Genomic DNA, 20,004 nt, shown 5'->3' with positions numbered 1-20,004 from the left:
CCTTGGATCCCCATTACTTAACACAGTGCCTAGTACAGATTAATCACTTAATAAATTCTTGTTGATTGATTCAAACCATTTTCCCTCCCACTCTTCATCTCCAAGCTATTTCACTGATTCAATTACTTCAACTGAATTAGCACCCTCAAACTGCGCTTCTTCTGAACAGAAATATTAGGTAATGCTTAGACACTTGAAATCCATGTTGAGTTTTTTCTTTCTTAGAAATTTAAGTTCTGGAAGGCTTCCTTTTCCAAATAAGTCTATTTTATCCACATTAAAGTTTTGTTAGTCAGCAATAACCATTTTTGATTATTTTCAAGACATCAGAATATTTTGCTGCCACATTGCCATCTGTACCAGTCACCTTTCTGGTAATTGTAAAAATATGCAAATGAACTTGATTTTTAAAGTGACTCAACCAACTAATGCCTGCAGTAAAAATTCTTCACTATTCATTTTATTTCCATTTTCTTCCACCATCTTATGAAAACTTAAAGCTTTTGTATGAATGGGTTGCTTTGCTAAGAATGCATTTTTGACTGCAATCTTCATTCCATACTACCTATCACTGTGACACTTCTTTTCCTTGTGGCTGTTTGCAAACCACAAAAAGCTGAAGCAACTTTGCCTTTTTTTTATTTAGCTTATGTTGACTGGGTTGATTTATACAAAAAGCACAGGATTGGTTCGATATTATTAAAACTACAAATATACCAGACCATATTAAAAAACAAAGCCAATTTAAAAATCTTATCATTATACTGCTAGATTCAGAAAATGCTGTTAACAAATACAACACCAATGAGGAGGAACCTACTACTGTATCAGGTTGTTCATTCCACTTTTAGATACCTACAGTTATCTCTATGCAACTCCTATTAATTATTCCTAATTTTGCCTTTTTGGAGTAGGGAAGAAAAAGTCAATTCCTCTTCCATACAAAGGCTCTTCAAAAAGCTGGAGATTTATATTGTCATTATCTCCCCTCCTCTGCCCTCCAGACTAAGTATCCTCAGTTCTTTCAAATGATCCTCATGTGGTATGAATTCAGTGAGGGTCCTTGTCATCTTGGCCATACTCCTCTGGATACCCTTCAACTTATCAATTTCTTTCCTAACATTTGGTGCCCAGAACTGAACACAATATTCTAAAAGTGATCTTACTAGGGTAGAATATAGAATATCTATAATCGCCCACCAAGCTTAAAGTCCTCTGTGGGATAAATCTGGCAATACAAAGAGTTACAGGGGATTAGGGGAGGTTTCATAAAGGAAGTGGTATTTGAATTGTGCTTTAAAAGAACAGGTATGGAAAAGGACCCACGTGTACAAAAATATTTATAGCAGTTGTTTTTATGATGGCAAAGAACTGGAAACTGAGGGGATGCCCATCAGTCAGGGAATGGCTGAACAAGTTGTGGTATATGAATGTAATGGAATACTATTGTGCTATAAGAAATGATGAGCAGGCAGACTTCAGGAAAAACCTGGAAAGACCTGAACAAACTAATGCTGAGTGAAGTGAGCAGAACCAGAAGAACATTATACATAGTAACAGCCACAATGTGCTATAACTATACTCAACTATTCTTAGCAATGCAAGGATCCAAGATAACTCCAAAGGACTCATGATAGAAAATGCTATCCACATCTAGAAAAAGAACTATGGAGTCTGAATGCAAATAGAAGCATATTATCTGCTCTCTCTCCTTTCTTTTGTTTGTTTCTTCTTTCTTGTGGTTTCTCCTATTGGTTCTAATTCTTCTTTACAACATGACTAATGTGAAAATAGGTTTAATATCACTGTATATGTAGAGCCTATATTAAATTGCAAGTCATCTTGGGGTGGGTGGGAGGGGAGAAATGGGGAGAAAATTTGGAACTCAAAACCTTATGGAAGTGAATGCTGAAAACTAAAAATAAATAAATTTTAAAAAATAGGTATGAATTCAATAGGCATGGGGAGTGGGGGAAGGATTATAAGAAACAAGTTAAACCATGAGAACTTGGTGTGCTTGGAGTAAGAGAGTAATCCAATACAGTAATATAAGGCTGGAAAGATAGTGATAACAGGTTGTGAAGGTCCTCGAATATAAGGAAAAGTTTGAAGTTTACTCAAATAGCAGTAGGGAGACTTAGATCTCTAAGGAAAGAGAAAAGATGGAATGAAAGATTAGCGGTCTCACACTTCTTCATGAAACAAAGCCCTATATTTTTAAACCTAATATTCTTTTGGTGGTTTTGTATGGCTACTCATCATAGGGTATTAGTTTCTGAATAATTAAAATTGAGGATTACTCAAAGGGCAACAGAGAGGTAGAATGAGGGACAGCTTGTGTGCTCCAATGGCATCTGTTATATCAAGAAAAAGCAAGGAAGGCTTTTTTTTTTTTTTTAAAAGAATGCTGTGTTGATGCTCTGAAATCAACTTATGGGAGGGCATAGTTTACATAGTTGAACAGACTGACTAAGTATGGTATGGGTATGATTTGTATTAGTGGAGATAACACCCACATCATTGAAATCCCAAATCCATTTATGTATTTCCACTAAGCTCCATGAAAATGGGCTAAGGCTAATACTTGGCACAGTAGATGATCAATAAAATCTTAACTGAATTTTGGTTTAACATCATTTTTTGGAAAATCCAATTAATGAAAAAACCTTGAGTTAGTCAAGTTTTTGTTGGACACAGTATATTTTTAAAAGCTGACAAAACATACAAACATTACTTTGGAATATATTACTTGTAAAATTCATGAAAGCACTACTACCAACTACTATTAAGAACTACTTGTTAGTATTTTCATATAGAATCAAACATTACTTTGGGTAGACAGTTATTTCATAATGAAGATATAATATACAACATAATACAAACCTAGTAACATGGAATTTTAGAGTTGGAAGGAAACTCACAGGCTATCTAGTATAACTTTTCATTTTAGAGATGAAGAAACTAAGACTGTGGATGGTAAATGATTCTGTGACAAGTGGGAAAGCCAAGATTCAAAGCCACTAATCCTGAGAATATCATTTAAACTTCTTCTTTAGTTTTCTTATCTAAAAGGATTAAACATCATTGAGATGACCTCTTGAAAGTAGCATGGTTTAGTGAGTACTGAGTGAAAAGAGTACTGAATGTGGTATCACTAAGACCTAGGTTCAAGTTCTACCTCAGACATTCCCTAGCTGTGTGATCCTCTGCAAGTCACTTCATTTCTCTGTCTTTATTTTCTCTTTTGTAAAATGAGGAAATTTGGACTTGATGACCTTTAAGGTCTCCTTCAATTCTACATCTGTGATATCAGTAACTCAAACTGTAATCCTTTCAGGAAAAAAAGTCTTGCCTAAGTTTGACTTCTATAATTAAAAAAAAAATTCATTAATTGATGATAAACCTAGAAATGTGTTTTCTCGTGGGGAAAAATGGCTATCAAAACTACTTACCATTGTAATAATAGCTGAACAATAATTGTATTTAAAATGTTACAAAACAACTATGTTAAAAGTATAAAGAAAGGAAAAAAAAGTTACAGCACTGAACTCATCACTTATTATTCTCCTCCAACACAGGTCGAATAAGGCTGCCATGCAACACTGCTTGCTAAGATACTAATTTCCTAGTGTTTTATGCAAGTTACTTGTTTTTAGAAATGATCTAAAGTAAAGGGGAGATGAGATACAGAAACATAATACAAAAGATGATTCACTTCTTTACAATTAAACGAACAAGAATCAGTTTACTTAGAACATAATGGTTAATGAAACAATGAGGGTCTGATGTCTATGGCTGTGAGGTCCTCTTGGAAATTAAGTCAATCTTCATCTATTATATCTTTCAGATCCCTTCTGGGTCTAAACCTATGATTCTACAATCCATTAAGGAAAAGAGGTTCTGCCAAAATTGTTATCTCTGATCTCAATTTTAAAGTTTTACTGATGCTTTCTGTTTTCCTAAGGGAATGCCTGTGTTTCAAAACAACCTTTGTGGAGCCAAACCAAATGATCAACTATGTGTTTATTTTTATTTATTTTGTATCTTGACGGATTTTAACACAGACCTCCCCACTTCTCCAACTCATACATGAGTATACTTGGAGTCCTCCCCTCTAAGAAAATTTCAATCAATAAATCACTAAAAGTTGGGAAGAGGGATCATAAAGAACAAAATATAAATTTCACAGTTCACCTTAGCCTTTTGCATGCAGCCTAATATTCTAAGCTGAAGAGACTAGGATACTTAACAAGGGTAGAACTTCTTCCTAACCCACTGGCAACAAGCACGAACTCTATATTGAATAAGTAAGGCAAGTCTTACCTGCTAAGTGCAGTTCTAATTCTAGACCTCGAGACAAAGCAGATCTAGCTTCTGCCCACAGACCTGCCATTTTGCCTTGGAATCCCTAAGCGATAAAAAGAGAGGCTTGCTTGAGGGCCTGCTCCATGCAACTCTCAGTACCATTAAGGATGCACTGAGAGGAATAGCTGCAGAATGAGTGAGATTATAGTCCACACTGTACTCTACTTTGATAAGATCACATCCGGACTACTGTTCTGGGTACCTCATTTTAGGAAGGGCATTGATCAGAAGAATGTGACCACTATGGTTAAGGAACTAGAGATCATGTCATAAAAGTACTGACTGAAGAAAAGGGATATTCACCCTGATGATGAAGACAAAATTTAGAGCATTTAGGAATAAGACTGTAGAAACTCAGATTTCAGCTCCACATAAGGAAAGGCTGTTAATAATTAGAGGTCTAAAAGTGGAGCGGGCTAACTTGGGAGCTAGTGGATTGCTCCTCAGTGGAAGTTTTCAAGTGAAGGTTAGATAACCATCTGCTGAAGGTGCTGCAGAGGGCATTCATTATGTATATGTTAGAATAGGTGGGCTCTAGGCCTTTACAACTTCAAACTTTTGTGATAATGTGAATTAACTAATTTTTTTGCCCTATATCCATTTTTTCCCTTTCACAGACAAACTCCTAGAAGGTCACCTACATCACAATGCTTCCTTTCTTCAACCCCTTGAAAAATCTAGCTTCTGATACTACCGATATATCACAGACATTGCTCTTTCAAAGGTAACTTAACTGCTTAAATCCCATCTAGCCTTTTTTCAGTCCTCATCCTCCTGGACTTCTTAGTAGCTATTGATCCTCCTCATCCCTCAAAACTTCTTTACTCTTTTGGCTTTCAAGGCACTGCTGTCTCCTGGTGCTCCTCCTGTCTAATCCCTCCTCAGTCTCCTTGGTTTGACAGTCATCCATCTCTAGATTAGTGAGCACGTATGTCTCCCAAGGCTCTATCCTGGGTCCTCTTCTCCCTCTAAATTCTCTGCCTTTGTGATCTCATCTATTCCCATGGGTTCAATTATCATCTCTACACAGGACAACTTCTAAATTTATATAACCAGCTCTAATCTCTCTTCTGAATTCCAATTTCACATAGCTAGCTTCCTTATGACGGCATCTATCTGGATATATTATTAACACCTCCAACTCAACACATCTAAAACTAAATTCATTATTTTCCCCACTAAGCTGGCTCCCTATTTCAGTTGAGGGCACTACAATCCTTCAAGTCATAAAGGTTTGTAAGCTTGAGTTTATCCATAACTCCTTCTTTGTCTCTCATTACACCTATCCAATTAGTTTCCAAGTCTAATAAATTCTATTGTTATACCATCTTTGCTTTCTTCTCCTTTCAAACACAACTACCAGAGTAGTTTTGACTCTCATAACCTCACCAAACTATTGTAGTATCCTCATATTTGGTCACCTTGCTTCCAATCTCTCCCTTCTCCAATTTATCATCCACAAGTCACCAAAATAATTTTTGTAAGGCATAGGTCTCACCAACTAGATGGTACAACGGATAAAACACTGAGCCTAGAGTCAGAAAGACCCAAGTACAGAATCCAGGGTCAGACACTTCTTAAATGTGTGATCCTGGACAAATCACTTAATCACTGTCTGTCTCAGTTTCCTCAATTATAACCTCTGTATACCTTAGTTTCTTCAACTGTAAAATGGGGATAATAGCACCTACCTTCCAGGGTTGTTGTGAAGATCGAATGAGATAAAATTTGTAAAGTGCTTATGCCTGGTACATAGTAGATACCATAGAAATGCTAGGTATTATTATTATGTCTGCTCTAAAACCTTCAATGGCTCCCTAGTATCTCTAGGATAAAATAAAAACTCATCAACATAGTATTTACACTCTCCTTTCTTCCCTTTTTTTTTTTTTTTTTAAGGCAATTGGGGTTAAGTGACTTGCCCAGGGTCACACAGCTAATAAGTGTCAAGTGTTTGGTCTGAGATCAAATTTGAACTCAGGTCCTCCTGACTTCAGGGCCAGTGCTCTACCCACTGCGCCACCTAGCTGCCCCCTTTCTTCCCTTTTTTTGACCCATATGAGGAAAATCAATTCTACACAATCCATAATTCCTTTGCCCTTTTGTCTTATCAGTGATCATGCTTTGCCAACTTCCAACCTGGGATTACTCCCACCACCTGCCTACTTTGTTTTAACTGTTGAATGGAGCTGGAGGAAATCAGAAAACTGCTGACTGGGCCCACACTGCAGACAGGAAAACAATCTACAGTTCCCTAATTGATTCACTAGCCTACACTCCATCTTGGCTGTTTCAAACCTTGGCACTCCCTCCAACAACTTCCTCAGTCAAGAACTTCACCTCATACTTTCCAGGAAAAAAAAAAAGACTATTCAACACCCTTGCTTCTCTTCATATCATATCATTCAGATACCCCTTTCCTTCTGTCTCTCTCTCTCTCTCTCAGAGATAGCCCTTTTTCTCTAGTGCACCCTAGATGGCATCCCCCCACCTCCAACTCTCTTGCAAAGTGCTCCTATTATCATCCCAATTCTCTTATTCTAACTCTCTCCAAATCTACTGGCTCCTTCCAAGCTTCTTACAAATATCCCAAAGTCTCCCATATCCTTTAAAAAAAAAAAACCACCTCATTTGATTGATTTTCAAAACCTCCCTCCCACCTCCAATATCCTATATCTCTATAGTATAATCTTCATTGGTTAAATTTCTTGAGAAAATTACCTTATACTCTGTACCTCCAAAGAGTTCACTTCCTGGCTCAGTCTCTCACCTGCCCTTTTACTAGGGGATTCTAGCATACATATTGATACTCCCTCAAACACCCTAAGTTCAGTTTCTCAACTGATTTATTTCACATGACCTACTGCTCCATCTCACATCAGACACACACAGTGATATTCATGCCTTTTATCTTGCTATCACCCACAAATGCACCACTTCCACATTTACGAATTCTCAAATTCCCTTAATCATAATCTCTTCTCATTCCACCTCTCCTCCTGCCTTATATCCCTAAATCCTGTTCTTCATCAACACCAGGACTTCCAATACCTCAGGTCTTTCCCAGGCCATCATCCCTGTACTACCTACCCTCTCTTCCCTTCCCCATCTTGACTACTTGGTGAACCAGTGAACCTGGTGAACCAATCAACTTTTACACTGTCTTCTTCAGTCCCTTTTCCCCCAATCTGGCCCTTAGAAGCCTTATCCTTGGATCACTCCCACTATTCACTGCCTTTGCTATTACATATATATATGTGCCGCTGAATGAGACTGGAGAAAAATCATGCTAACTGGGTCCACTAGAAATTTATGTTACACATAGCCTCAAATGGGCTCTCATTGCAGCAAGGCAATTCTTTTACACCTCCCTAATTAACTTACTATTCCACTCACCTTGGTGGATTTCCCAAACATTTTCATCTCTCCTCAAATGTCCCGTGGCTTCCCTTCTCCCCACCATCCAAGAGCTCTCTTCTCCCCTCCTCACCTCACAAAAGCTTTCTGCAACCTCCTTTACCCCACCTCACATGAAGTTGCCCTTCTACACATCATGCACATGATCTGAATCCATTCTATTTTCTCCAGCTTATAGCCGCTTCTATCATTCCCCACTCTCATACATATCTTCACTCCCTCCCTGCCTATTAGCTGTTTTCCTAATGCCCATAAACATGTCCAAGTCTTCTCCATCCTCAAAAGACTACCACTTGACCCATCCCTCCCCCCTGCTAGCATGTCATACTTCTCCTCCCTTCAGTGACTAAACTCCTTGAGAAGGATGTCTGCAAAAGGTGCCTTCACACTTCTTTCTCTCACTCTCTCCTTAATTCTCTAGTCTGGCTTCTGACCTCATGATTCAATAGAAACTGCTCTCTTCAAAGTTACTAACAATCTCTTAATTGACAAATCTACTGGCCTCATCCTCCTTGACCTCTATGCAGCATGTCACTGTGGATGTTCTCCTCCTCTTGATTACTTTCTTCTCTACAGGTTTTTGGACACTGTTTTCTCCTGGTTCTCCTCCTACACGTGATTACCCTTTCTCAGTCTCCTTTTCTAGTTCTCCAACCAAGTCATGTTCTCTAACTGTAGGCATCCCCTCAAGGTTCTGCCTTAAGTCCCTTTCTCTTTCTGGCACTGTACTCTCTCACTTGGTGATCTTATTAGCTCAATTCCACTCCATTATTATTTCTAAGTAGATGGTTTTCAGTTCTAATCTCTTTTGATCTGACTGCCTCTTGGACGTTTCACACAGTATTTCTCAGAGGACATTTCAAACTCAGTGTGTCCAGAACAGAACTTATCTTCCCTGCCCAATCCTCCCCATTCTTAACTTTCCTATTACTGACCACCACCATCCTCCAAGGCACCCAGGTCTACAATCTCGATTCCATTCTGACTTCTCATTGCTCCACATAGGTAAATTCACAGTCAAATCTTATTTCCCGAGATTTCTTTGCAACCCTCCTATAACTCCTCTCCACTAATGCAACCACAACCTTAGTTCTGGTCCTCATTATCTCTCACCTGGATTATTTCAATAACCTTCTAACCATTTTTCCTGACTCAAGTCTCTCCCTACACTCCAATCCATAGTCCACTTGGCTCTAAGATGACTTTTCCAAAGCATACTCGTGACCATGTCACCACTTGGCTCAATGAGCTCTAGTGACTGTGTCACTTCTAATATCAAAAAGTCACCTGGCATTTAAAGTATATTACAACCTGGCCCTGTCCTACTTACTTATACTTACTTATTGTCCAGCTTTCTTACACTTTGCTCTCTTCTTTGAATTCTATGATCCAGCTAAATTTGCCTACTTGTACTTCTTCACACAGGGCAAGTTCACCTCTTGTTTCTGTGCCTTTGCTCCAGCTGTCCCCCAACAAGAAAAAAATAGTACCTTACATGGCATTTTATAATTTTTCAAAGCATTTTCACATTTCATCTGCTTATCACAACAAGCCTAGGAGAATGGGTGTTGCTAAAGGTTTTACAGATATTATCTCATTTGATCCTCATAACAGCCCTGGGAGGTAGGGGCCCTCATTTTACAGTTGAGAAAACTGAGGCAGACAAGTTAAATGACTTGTCCAGGTCACAAGGCTTGTAAGTGTTTATAGTCAAATTTGAACTGGGGTCACTCTGGCCCTAGGCCCAGAGCTCTATCCATGGTACCACCTAGCTGTCTGAGTGAAATTGAATAGAGTATAGACCAAATCTCAGAGGCCAACAGGCATGCACATAAGTAATATCCTATGTTGAGATTTGACATAGGGCAACTCGGTGGTGCAGTGTGTTAGGGGGACTTAACCTCTGGAAAACAGAGAAACTCAAGAAAACAAATTCAGGGGGCCCCTTAAGAAGTAGATAAGAGTGCCAGGCCTGGAGTCAGGAAGACCTGAGTTCAAACTGGCCTCAGACACTTACTAGTTGTGTGACCCTGGGCAAGTCACTTAACCCTGTTTGCCTCAGTTTCCTCATCTGCAAAATGAACTGAAGAAGGAAATCGAAAACCATTGCAGTATCTTTGCTAAGATAACCCCAAGAAGGGGTTATAAAGAGTCAGATAGGGCTGAAAACGACTAAACAAGAACAACAAACATGTTGAAATCTGATGGGCTCACAAGCCACTGACTTTAAGCAAAATTAAAACCACAGTGATAAAAAGGGAAAGCTCAGCGATTAGGATTTAAAATTAATAGTTTATCCAAAGACAAAGAATTCCCCCAAGCTCAACTATCTATATTATTGTATAAAAGGATGTTTTTATGTCATCTCTCACAATAATATTTATAATCAATTACTGTCATTTCCTTCCTACTATTGAGACTTTCCTAATTCCTACTCAATAAACAGAAGCTGAATTTAGCACCACTTACAGTCTTTGAACAAAATATAACACTAACAAACTGTTTAAAGTGGTGGTAGTGGGGTTCTATGGCTCTACAGCACAGAAGTTACTAAACAATACAATAAACACAATAATATTAACACAGTATTAGAAATATAAAATTATTTATATAAAAGGTTAAAAATCTTTTCCAGAGAATTATGCACATACAGTAATTTTCACTTGGAGGTTAGCTGAAGAGGAAAGAATTCATTTGTTTTTCTGAGTTGGATGTTACCCAGAAACATATGTTTTTGATCACTGCAGTATGATGGAAAGTATAGAAGCTTCTAAGTCAGGAGACATGGTTTCTTGTTCCAGCTCTGCTACTATAATGGCTATCTCATCATAACCAAGACAATATTTTCCTGGACATCAGTTTTCCCATCTGTAAAATAAAGAGGGTGGACTGGATGATCTATAACATTGCCTCCCCATAAGTAACACTTCTCAAACTTTATTTATAATGTTATAGCCTTAACTAAATTCCTTCAATTTTTAGATGATTAAAGAAGGAAAGAGGGAAAATGGTAATTCTACCATTCAGTTTACAGCTTAAAGGGATCATTTGGTTTTGTTTGGGAGCATGGTGAAGAGAGGAAGCAAAAGAGAAAAATACCTAATGGAAACTAAAAAGATTTTTTTCTCGGGCACACACATTTTCTTAGCTCTAACCTCTTAATAACTGACATTTCAATTGAAGAAATATACTCTTTTTGCCTTTATATTTTCAGGGAAAATCAATTTAAGGAATACTGTACAAATGCAAAGGAACAAGATTTTAGAAAATGTACTGGGGGATGGGAAGATTAGTCTACACTTTTCCCTGACTTGGTGTGTCACTTTAGTTGATTCAACTGCTTTAGTTTTCTCAACTACAAAATGATACATACTTCAATCAATGCCTGTTTTTGAGATGTACAGATTAAAGAGGTAATGCTTATAAAGTAATCTGAGCTCCCTAGAAAGTATCTCACAACACATAAGAGTGCCAAAGAAACAACTACAGAGGTGGAGCAAACATATTCCATTTTACTTCCTTTTTCCACTTTCTTTCATATATGGTTCTTCTCTTTATTTCCAATTGCCAAGTTGTTTATTCTTCTTCTCTTCTATCCACCACTAATTATACAAATGTTATTTACCACCTAACCATTTCCAGTTTCAGGCTCCTAGAAATCTGAAACCTGAAGCTGCAGCAAAAAAGTCATTCAGCCATTACACTGATACTATTAAGTCAATCAGAAAAAGATATACGTTTTTATTTTATAAAAACTGAGATTATAGACAGTACTAAAAATGCAAACTAGAAAAAAAATCTTGCAGAGGCAAGAACAACTAGTATCTGTAAGCGTTCGTTCATTCCTGGTGACTTTAATCATTGAGCTCAAAAACTTGGAATATAAAACAAATCTACTAATAATAAGCACACCATCATTCTGTGACTATTTCCTTGTCATCAGCGACTCTCATGAAGCAGTATAAATCTTTATTTGGGAAAAATTCTACAGGATTTAACTCAACAAAGATCAGCACCTATATCTAACTTCCAGGAAAGATATAAAATGAGTGCTGAAACTAAACTAAAAACTAAATAAATAAGAGCATATAGAAAGGTTCCATAAATGTCCCAACTATGCCACAGTTCTTAAAATAAAATGTTAAGGAGTCAATTAAAAATCCTAAAAAAAAAAAAAAAAAAAACCAACCCTGAAATATCAATTATCTCTAATGTTGAATTAAAAAATGACTTTCAAAATACTGCACATGATTGTTTTTCCATGTTCTCATGGCCTTTCCCAAGAAGTGAGCAAGTGGTAGAAAACTATATCATTCCTATCTAAAAGGTGTGGAGAAACTGAATTGGATGAAGGGTGGATGATTTGACTGAAGCTGTAAAGCAAGTCAGGGAACTCAAATCAAGAGCTCTGTTCTTCCTTATATTCACTAAACAAGGAAAAAACACACTTAATAAGATGCTTTATGTTATTCTGCTTATCACAGCAAGAATATATCAAGTCATTTCACACAAAATTGGAAAATGGGTACAAATTTTAAAAGAAACATAAGCCCCCAAGACCAACTAGAGTATTTCACAGCAAGGGAGAGGATTAAATCTGCTTAGCATTCTAAGCCTAATCTTGGCTTCAGCAATTAACCTCACTAATGCCAAAGAGGTCAAAATGATAGGTGACAGAATATTAATGTCCTTGGAGAGTCATGGGTTTTTAGAAATGGAAAGAGTTTTAGCTATCAGCTTCCTTAGTCCAAATACATTTCAGTGTATTTAACAGTGTTTTCTGAAATAGTTTTGCTGTGTTCAATTAATCCCATGAAGAATGTCTCCCAAAAAGAAAGCAAAGGATACAGGCAAAAGCACATGAATCAGCCATAATTTCCTATTTCAGATAACTTGCCATCGTATGGACATAAGAGATTAAAACTGATTTTGTTTGTAAACTCACCTAATGAGACTTGAGTGTTATTACAATAGCCTACCTATCACATATTTGCTCACAAGCTCTAATCCCAAATGACTGACACCATTGGTGTGACCACAGGCAAGTCTCATCTATGAACCTCAGTTTCCTCATCCGTGCAGTGTATATAAGATGATAATCACGTCGGTATTTATCAAACCAGAATCAAATGAGCTAATAAATTCAAAGTGTTCAGAAACCTGAAGAGTTATATTTATGTCAGTTATCAGAATTGTTAATTTCCTAGACTCGCCTCATGCCATTACTGATCAAAAGACATGGAAATCAAAGAATAAACTATCAAAATCACGAAATAAGCCTCGTTATATGTGCTACATTAATAATAATTAAGAAATGATAACAATCACAAATATATTAAGAGGATGTCTTTCATTTTAAACATTACGTAAACTTTCTTGGAGCCTTTGTTCCAAAAAATTTGCTAAATTCATTTTAGGAAGACAAAGACCTGGATTCAAGTTCCTCCAGACACTACTAACTGTGGAGCCTCATTATCATTTTACTAAATCTTTATGAGTCTCAGTTTACTCATCTGTAAAACTGGGGGTTGGACTATAAAGATCCTTTTCAACTTTAAATCTATTTTGTGTTCTCTTACTCTTACAAAACTAGGGAGAGAAAGGAATCAAACTGGGTACTTTTTTTTAAGTGGGGAAGGAAGAGGGCGGCAAAAATCCCTCTTCCAACATATTTTTAATCCACATAAAAATTTATGTCATGACCTGACTTCAGAGTACCATGAAGTTTCCGAATTTTTCTTTAAACCGCACAATCATCCAATTTAAAAAGGGCATTCCTGACGTAATGACTTGGGGGGAGGGGAATGACCAGTACCTGAAATGGAAGAAATATGCTTCCAAAAGGTAAAGGAAAACAAAACAGAACAAAAAACCCCCAAAACACTCCGCTTCCCTCCCGACCCCGAAAGGATCCTGTCACAAATCAGCCTCGTAGCCGACTCGAACGAGGTTATTTAAGAGTCCTCCGGGGTCACCTAAGGCTGGGGCATCCCTACCAGAGTCAGCCCCCGCGCCCCCCTCCCTTCTCCTTCCTGTCCTAGGAAGAAGCAAAGAAAGAAAACCCTCCCCCACACCTTTTATCTCTCCACGGGAGGCCGGGGGTGCTCCCCCACCTTGGGACAGTATCCATCAGCACCGTTTCCACAATCACAGAACTAACGCAGAGGCAGCGCCCCCCACCCCCGTCCCTGATCACACCCCTCCCCCCAAACTAGTCCCACCTCCACTCCCCGGGGCACATGGCCGGGATTCCCGGGGTCCCCAACAACAAAGGCATCTCCCCAGCCTTCCTTCCTCGGGCCTTCGCCTCCTCCTCCTCCTCCTCCTCCTCCCCTCAGCGCCGCCGGGCTCTGCCTCCTCTGCAGCTCCCGGGCCCAGGCAGTGCTGCAGCTGCAGCAGCAGCAGGAGAAGGAGGGGATAGGGCCGGCCCGTTCCCCCCGCCCCGATCCCGGGCCTCATTCTCCATCCAACATACCCCCCCGCCCCGCCGTGTACCCACCTGCACCTCCGCGAAGGGCTGGGCTGAAGGAACCGAGGGCGGAGAGAGCCTCTCCCTCCCGAGTAACCGGGAACGTCCGTCCCCCCTCCCACTCGGCGCGCACTCCCCGGATCTCTCGCCTCCTTCCCAAAGAGAAGGAATCCTCCGCCGCCGCCGCCGCCGGGGATGCCTTCTTGTGGCGGCGGGTCCTCTTCCCGCCCGGCTGGAGGCTCAGCGCGCTCGTCCGCAGGAGGAAGGTCGGACAAGTCTGCCGGCGGCGGCAGCGGCGGGACGGGGAAGGGGGTCGGGGCCCCGAGAGCTCCTTCCTCGCTGCCTCTCGCCCCGGGGCCCGCCTCGCGCCGCCCGGTTCGAGCGAGTCTTCTGCTGAGTAACGGCTCGGGCGCGACAGGCTGCTCTGGGGCCTTACGTCCCGCGTGGTCGTGATCACGGTCCTGGTCGCTGCCGCAGCCGCCTCTTTTTTTCGGATGCCCGGCCACAGCGGAGAGCCGGCCAGGTCTCCTCCGGTCAGGCCCCCGGGCTTCCTCACGTAGTGGGAGGGGAGAGTGCGGAGCGTAGGAAGGTGTGTGTGAGGCGGGAGGGGGGGTGGGGGGGGAAAGGGGCCAGACCCAGCGCTCGGTAAACGCGGAGTTAAGACACCGACTGACTGATGGCCCGGGTCCCACAGAACTCGGGCTTCAGTCTGCGCGGGGGAGGAGCGACCCATCCGGTCTCTGGGCTCCCGCCAATCAGGAGCCGCCCAGCTGAGCGAGACGCACAGGGGGCCTCCGGAGCGGCTGAGCGGTGACGGCAAGAGGCGGGGATTGCGGAAAAGGTAGGCCAATCAGAGCGGCCGTTGCGGGCCCCCTTCACTTTGATTGACGCCTGCTGTCGAGCCAATGAGATAATTCCCTTTTAGAAGAAAGCGGGACCAGTTCTCGGGGATTAGGGGGGAGAGAGAGAGAGAGAGAGGTTCGCCCTCGTGGAGAGGTGGGTGCTCGTGCGCTGAGTGTTGCTAAGGGAATGGGGAGTTTCTCTCTGGATTCTTTCCCCCTCCCCCGCCCAGGAGTCACGTGGACGATGGAGGACATGCAGAATCTCTTCCTTCCGGGTCAGCCCCGGAGTTGCGACGAACTCCGCGTGTCTGCCTCACCGCGCTGCAGCTGCTTCTGGCCAACTCCTCGGGAGCCTTTTTTTCTGGCTCCCCTCACTCCCTAACTTCCCAGTCCCATTCCTCCTTCCTTCTCCAGCCTCCCTGGAGGCGGCAGCTTCCGAGATGAGCTCCCAGAGGGGGAACGTGGCCCGTACCAGACCCCAGAGGCACCAGAACGCGTTTAGCTTCAAAAATGACAAGTTCGATACCAGTGTTCAGACGAAGGTAGGGGCCGACCCACCGCCATCGCTCAGCCGCAGGAAGAGCTGCATCGGAGGAAGGGGGGGAGAGACCGAAATGGAGTAAGGGTGGTCGTCGGGGGAGGGCACCTGAGGGCAGCGTAGAATGGAGGAAAAAAAAAAAAGCACCGAACTTGGAGCCAGAATGAGTGGGCTCTGAAGCCCTGGCCGTGCTGCTGTGAACCTTAGGCGAGTCCCTTAGCCCTTAGCCCTTACCCCTCCCCTGCCTTGTTTGCACCTTTACCACGAGGGGTTGGAAGTAGATGAACCTCACACCAAGGGCTCCGACAATCCATGACACTGGTCCAAAGGAATCTGGAGTTGGCTGCGGTGCAGGATTTCTTCCCAGGATGGTGTTCCTGGTTATGCTTCTTGAGAGTTTACTTCTGATAAAAGTGTTGATGGAATGAAGCTAGCTAGCTTCCAACAACAACAACTTTTTTTTTTTTTTTAAGGATAAGGGAGACCTGAGCATATTATGGGAAGGTAGGCCAGGAGTCAGAAAGGCCTGATAATTTGCCCTGGGATCCTTAATAGCTGTGTGGCCCTAGACAAGTCGCTTAACCACTTTGCTGCAGTTTCTTAATTTGTAATAATTTGGAAATAATGATAGCGCCTCACTCCCAGTGTTGTTGTGCGGATCAAATTGCAAATTTGTAAAGTTCTTTGCAAACCTCAAAGGGCTGTGTAAATGTGGCTATATAAAGGGCTTTATCATTCGCTGTATGTTCTTTTGAGGACTGGGGCTCTTTCCTTTTTTTTTTTGTTTCCTTTATAAATAAATAAGCACGTACTTTTGTGTAAGCCAAATGTTACGTATAAAGGCCATGCATTTAGTTGTTCTGATGATAAACATTTGTCCGCTTTTAAAGAATGTTCAATTTGATTCAGGAGCCATCTTATCCAAGGAGGAAACTGGGGCCCAAGGAGTTTAAATGATATGCCCAAGATAGCAAGACCCATGAACAAGGAACACTGAGTCCATAGACACCCGCCAATACTTTTCTTTCCCTTTGCTGTGAGCCCTACCAAAAATTTCCCAAAATTGACTAGGGATTGAGTACTCTAATCCCTTTCTCAAAAAAACAAAAAAAACAATAACCCAAAACTAAATAAAGCACCAGTCACTCAGCCCTTCTCTAGAGAATACCACCTCCTTCCAGGTATCTCTGTAGACCATTAGGCTTATTAGTAAATTGAGAGTTGATCGCTTCCTCCTTACGTTCTCCCCTCACCCCCCCCCCCCCAAAAAGGGGGAATGTGAGTATAGCAACAACAACTTTTAGGATAAATTTTTAAAAATTGGTAGAAATAGCTTTTTTTTTTTTAAGGATAAGGGAGACCTGAGCATATTATGGGAAGGTAGGAAGAAGCCAAAAGAAGAGATTGAATGTGAGGGAGAGAAAAGTGATGATTGCTCTAGCAAAGTCCTGAAGAAGTCAGGATGGAATGGGATAGAGGGCCATGGTTGAGGCAGGGTTGGGGACCTTCGGCCTTCAGGCCACACAAGGCCCTGTTATGTCCTCAAGTGGGGCCCTTTTACTGAATTCAAACTTAACAGAATAAATACTTTTAATAAAAGGATAATAATGAAATAATAAGAGGATTTGTTCTGTGAAGTTTGGATTCAGTCAAAGGGTGTCACTTAAGGACCTAGGGCCACATGTAGCCTCTAGGCCAAAGGTTCCTCACCCCTGTTTTTGGGGATTAGTCTTAGTAAGCAGTAGATAAATATGCTTTTTTTGTGAACGGAGGGAAAGTGATTGGACTTGCTGAGAATTTTTAAGAAATGGAGGGAGAAAGAAACAGAAATCTCAGCTTGGATATCCTTAGGTTTTCTCAGTGAAATAGGATGCTAGGTCATTTGATATGTCTGGGAAGTGGAGAGAAGAGATAGTTACAGATTTAAAAAAAATTTATTAACCATGTATTATGTGCATTGCAATGTGTTAAGCCCTGGGGATATAAATACAGGACAGATGGATGATCCCTGCCCTCCAGAAACTTACATTCTAACTACATTCTAATTCTACACATAAGGGGTGGGAGTGGGGGTGTGTTGAGAGGAAGGTACATTTGTCTCATAGTGGCATGGAAATACCCTGGAAGTGTTGTGGAGGCCTGGATCCAAAGAACATTGGGCCAAAGTGGGCATATCGGAAATCTGAGCAGTTCCGGGGCAGAGTCCAAGGTTCTAATTGGGCTGAAGTGGAGATATGGCAAGAGAGGAGAGAAGAAATGATACAGATGGTGTTGGAAAAATAGAGGCTTACCTCTCTCTTTTCCCTCTTAGCCTCAGTTTCCGCATTTGTAAAATGAGGAAATGCACAGTGTACCTCACAGGGTTATATGGCAATGACTTTATTAACCTGAGGGTCCCATAGCACTGTGAATTATGAGGACTCTGATAGTGATGTGGTCATTTATTCCCCTGGGCCTCAGTTTCCTCTTCTTTCAATAAAGGGAGTTGAAACAAATATTCTGTAAAGTTCCTTCCAAGTCCAGCACTTCATTCTTTTCCATTTCAGTTTCTTCTTGATGATTCTTTCTTGATCTGTGGTTAATTGGCGAGGAATAAAGGGACTATATTTTCTTTTCTTTCCATTCAGGTAGATCTCTATTTGGCTTGTAACCTTCTTCAACTCTTTGTTCCAATCTAGCTATTGGTCAGTTAAAAAAGACTATTATAAGTAACATGTAGGCTGATAATTATGTAATCTACTGGCTTCCTTGACAGCAGTTGTAACAAAAATTATTTATGTTACTATTTAAATAAACATAGGCAATGACTTCAGAGTGACTGGTAGTTCAATTTTTTAGATCATTTACAATAAATTGCTGAGAATTTGAGACAAACTAGTTGAAAATCAAAAAATTAGGAGTGGCAAAAATAGAATTGAATACAGCAACTTTGAAGTTTCTGAAATTCTGGAATGAAGTGGTATTGATAGGTCACATAAATAAATATCAGATAGGTCTTCTGGAGGATGTGCATATTAAAATATATCTTTGTGAAAAAGCATTGTAAATCCATATTTTCACACTGAACAATCAATAATAATAAAGTGACCTGATAAATGCCTGATTAAAACTTGACAGGAAAATTGTGTGTGTTTAGTCACGTAGGCATGTATCTGTGTGGTGTGTGTATGTGTGTATGTGTGTTTCTGTATTTGTGTCTCTGGATAACCCAACTCTAGGAGCAAACACTTCACTTTAGCTTTGGTTGGAAATGGTTTTACTTACTGTATGGCCAATGAGGTTGTCAATATTGAATTGGATGGACAGAGAATGGCAAAGATGAATGACTGTTACATGGGTTAAGACCTCATGCAGAAGCCTGTGAATTAGTTGATGAATGTAAGGGAGAAATTAAAAATGGCTTTGGAAAAATTTATAGTGTATATTGTACTTTTCATGTTTTATTACATAAAGTATTTGGAAAAAGTGTTTAGTAAGTAAATGCTTATTAATTGTCACACAATGAACACACAAATAATTTACAAATGTAAAAATCTGGGAGATTATATTAAATATTTATTCAGACTCATAATTATGCCAAACCTCAGATTCTTTTGTTTTTATATTTTTATATTCAATCAACTTTGAATTCTTCAAAACAGTGATGTGGAGCAGGACGGATAAGCTGCCTGTGAATAATCTGTTTATCCCCATTTCATGGGATTCCAGGGCCCTATACCATGAATGACGGGAACTTGCCTTGAGGATGAGGCCACTGGTCATCATAAAATCCTGTTGTAGGCTCTTTGCCAGACTTCTGTCCTGCGTAGCTAATTTGGGACCACTTTCCTCTTTTACTTAACTTCCATTCCCACCTAATCTTAGATTTTCTGATGGAGGAAAAATTGCTGAATATTGAAGAGAGACTTATAGTGAGTTACTCAAGAATTTAGTATGGAAATAAAAGTTATTCTGTTTTCTAGAATTAAGGTCTAGTTGAGTGGGTGATCATTTGGCAAGGAATATGGATACACTGCAGTTTCAGGAAAGCGGTATGCTGATATTGTGGAGGAGTTCTGGGATGACTTTGGTATTAACAAATAGATACATAAATGAAAAAAGTAGCTGGGACAACTCATTAGAGCCTTGAATTTGTATTTGAATGTGTACATTTCAATTTAATTTAATAAATTGTTATCTTAAACATTACTGTAATGAATGAACTAACTGTTCTCTCATAGTCAATGTACCGGGTTCCCCCCCCCCCATTTATTGAAAGGAAAGGACAATGTACTTCTGTTTCTGTTGTCTTCAGACTGTTGCCCTTAAACCAAATGTGGGGGTGTGTGTGTGTGTGTGTGTGTGTGTGTGTGTGTGTGTGTGTGTGTGTGTGT

General features: G+C 40.5%; 2 protein-coding genes across 4 annotated transcripts in view; one reads left to right on the top strand and one right to left on the bottom strand.

Moving 5' to 3' along the window:
- Window positions 1–14,367, bottom strand: part of ABHD17B (abhydrolase domain containing 17B) — a 28,180-nt gene extending 13,813 nt beyond the window's left edge. The window contains exon 1 of one of the 2 annotated variants that reach the window (XM_027839213.1): window positions 14,282–14,367. The gene's annotated coding sequence lies outside the window, so the exon portion shown is untranslated. Of the gene's footprint in view, window positions 1–4,323; window positions 4,346–14,281 lie in introns of those variants that run through there. The other variant, XM_027839214.1, reaches the window with a different exon arrangement.
- Window positions 14,368–15,147: 780 nt separating this feature from the next.
- CUNH9orf85 (chromosome unknown C9orf85 homolog) overlaps window positions 15,148–20,004 on the top strand; it is an 86,434-nt gene continuing 81,577 nt past the window's right edge. The window contains exon 1 of one of the 2 annotated variants that reach the window (XM_027839216.1): window positions 15,148–15,635. In XM_027839216.1, the coding sequence (XP_027695017.1) occupies window positions 15,534–15,635 (102 nt within the window). In that variant the 5' untranslated portion in view covers window positions 15,148–15,533. The remainder of the gene's footprint in view (window positions 15,636–20,004) is intronic. The other variant, XM_027839215.1, reaches the window with a different exon arrangement.

Source organism: Vombatus ursinus, unplaced genomic scaffold, assembly GCF_900497805.2.
Source record: "Vombatus ursinus unplaced genomic scaffold, bare-nosed wombat genome assembly UNPS02014832.1, whole genome shotgun sequence".
Taxonomy (NCBI): domain Eukaryota; kingdom Metazoa; phylum Chordata; class Mammalia; order Diprotodontia; family Vombatidae; genus Vombatus; species Vombatus ursinus.
This window is presented reverse-complemented; position numbering and strand designations above follow the sequence as displayed.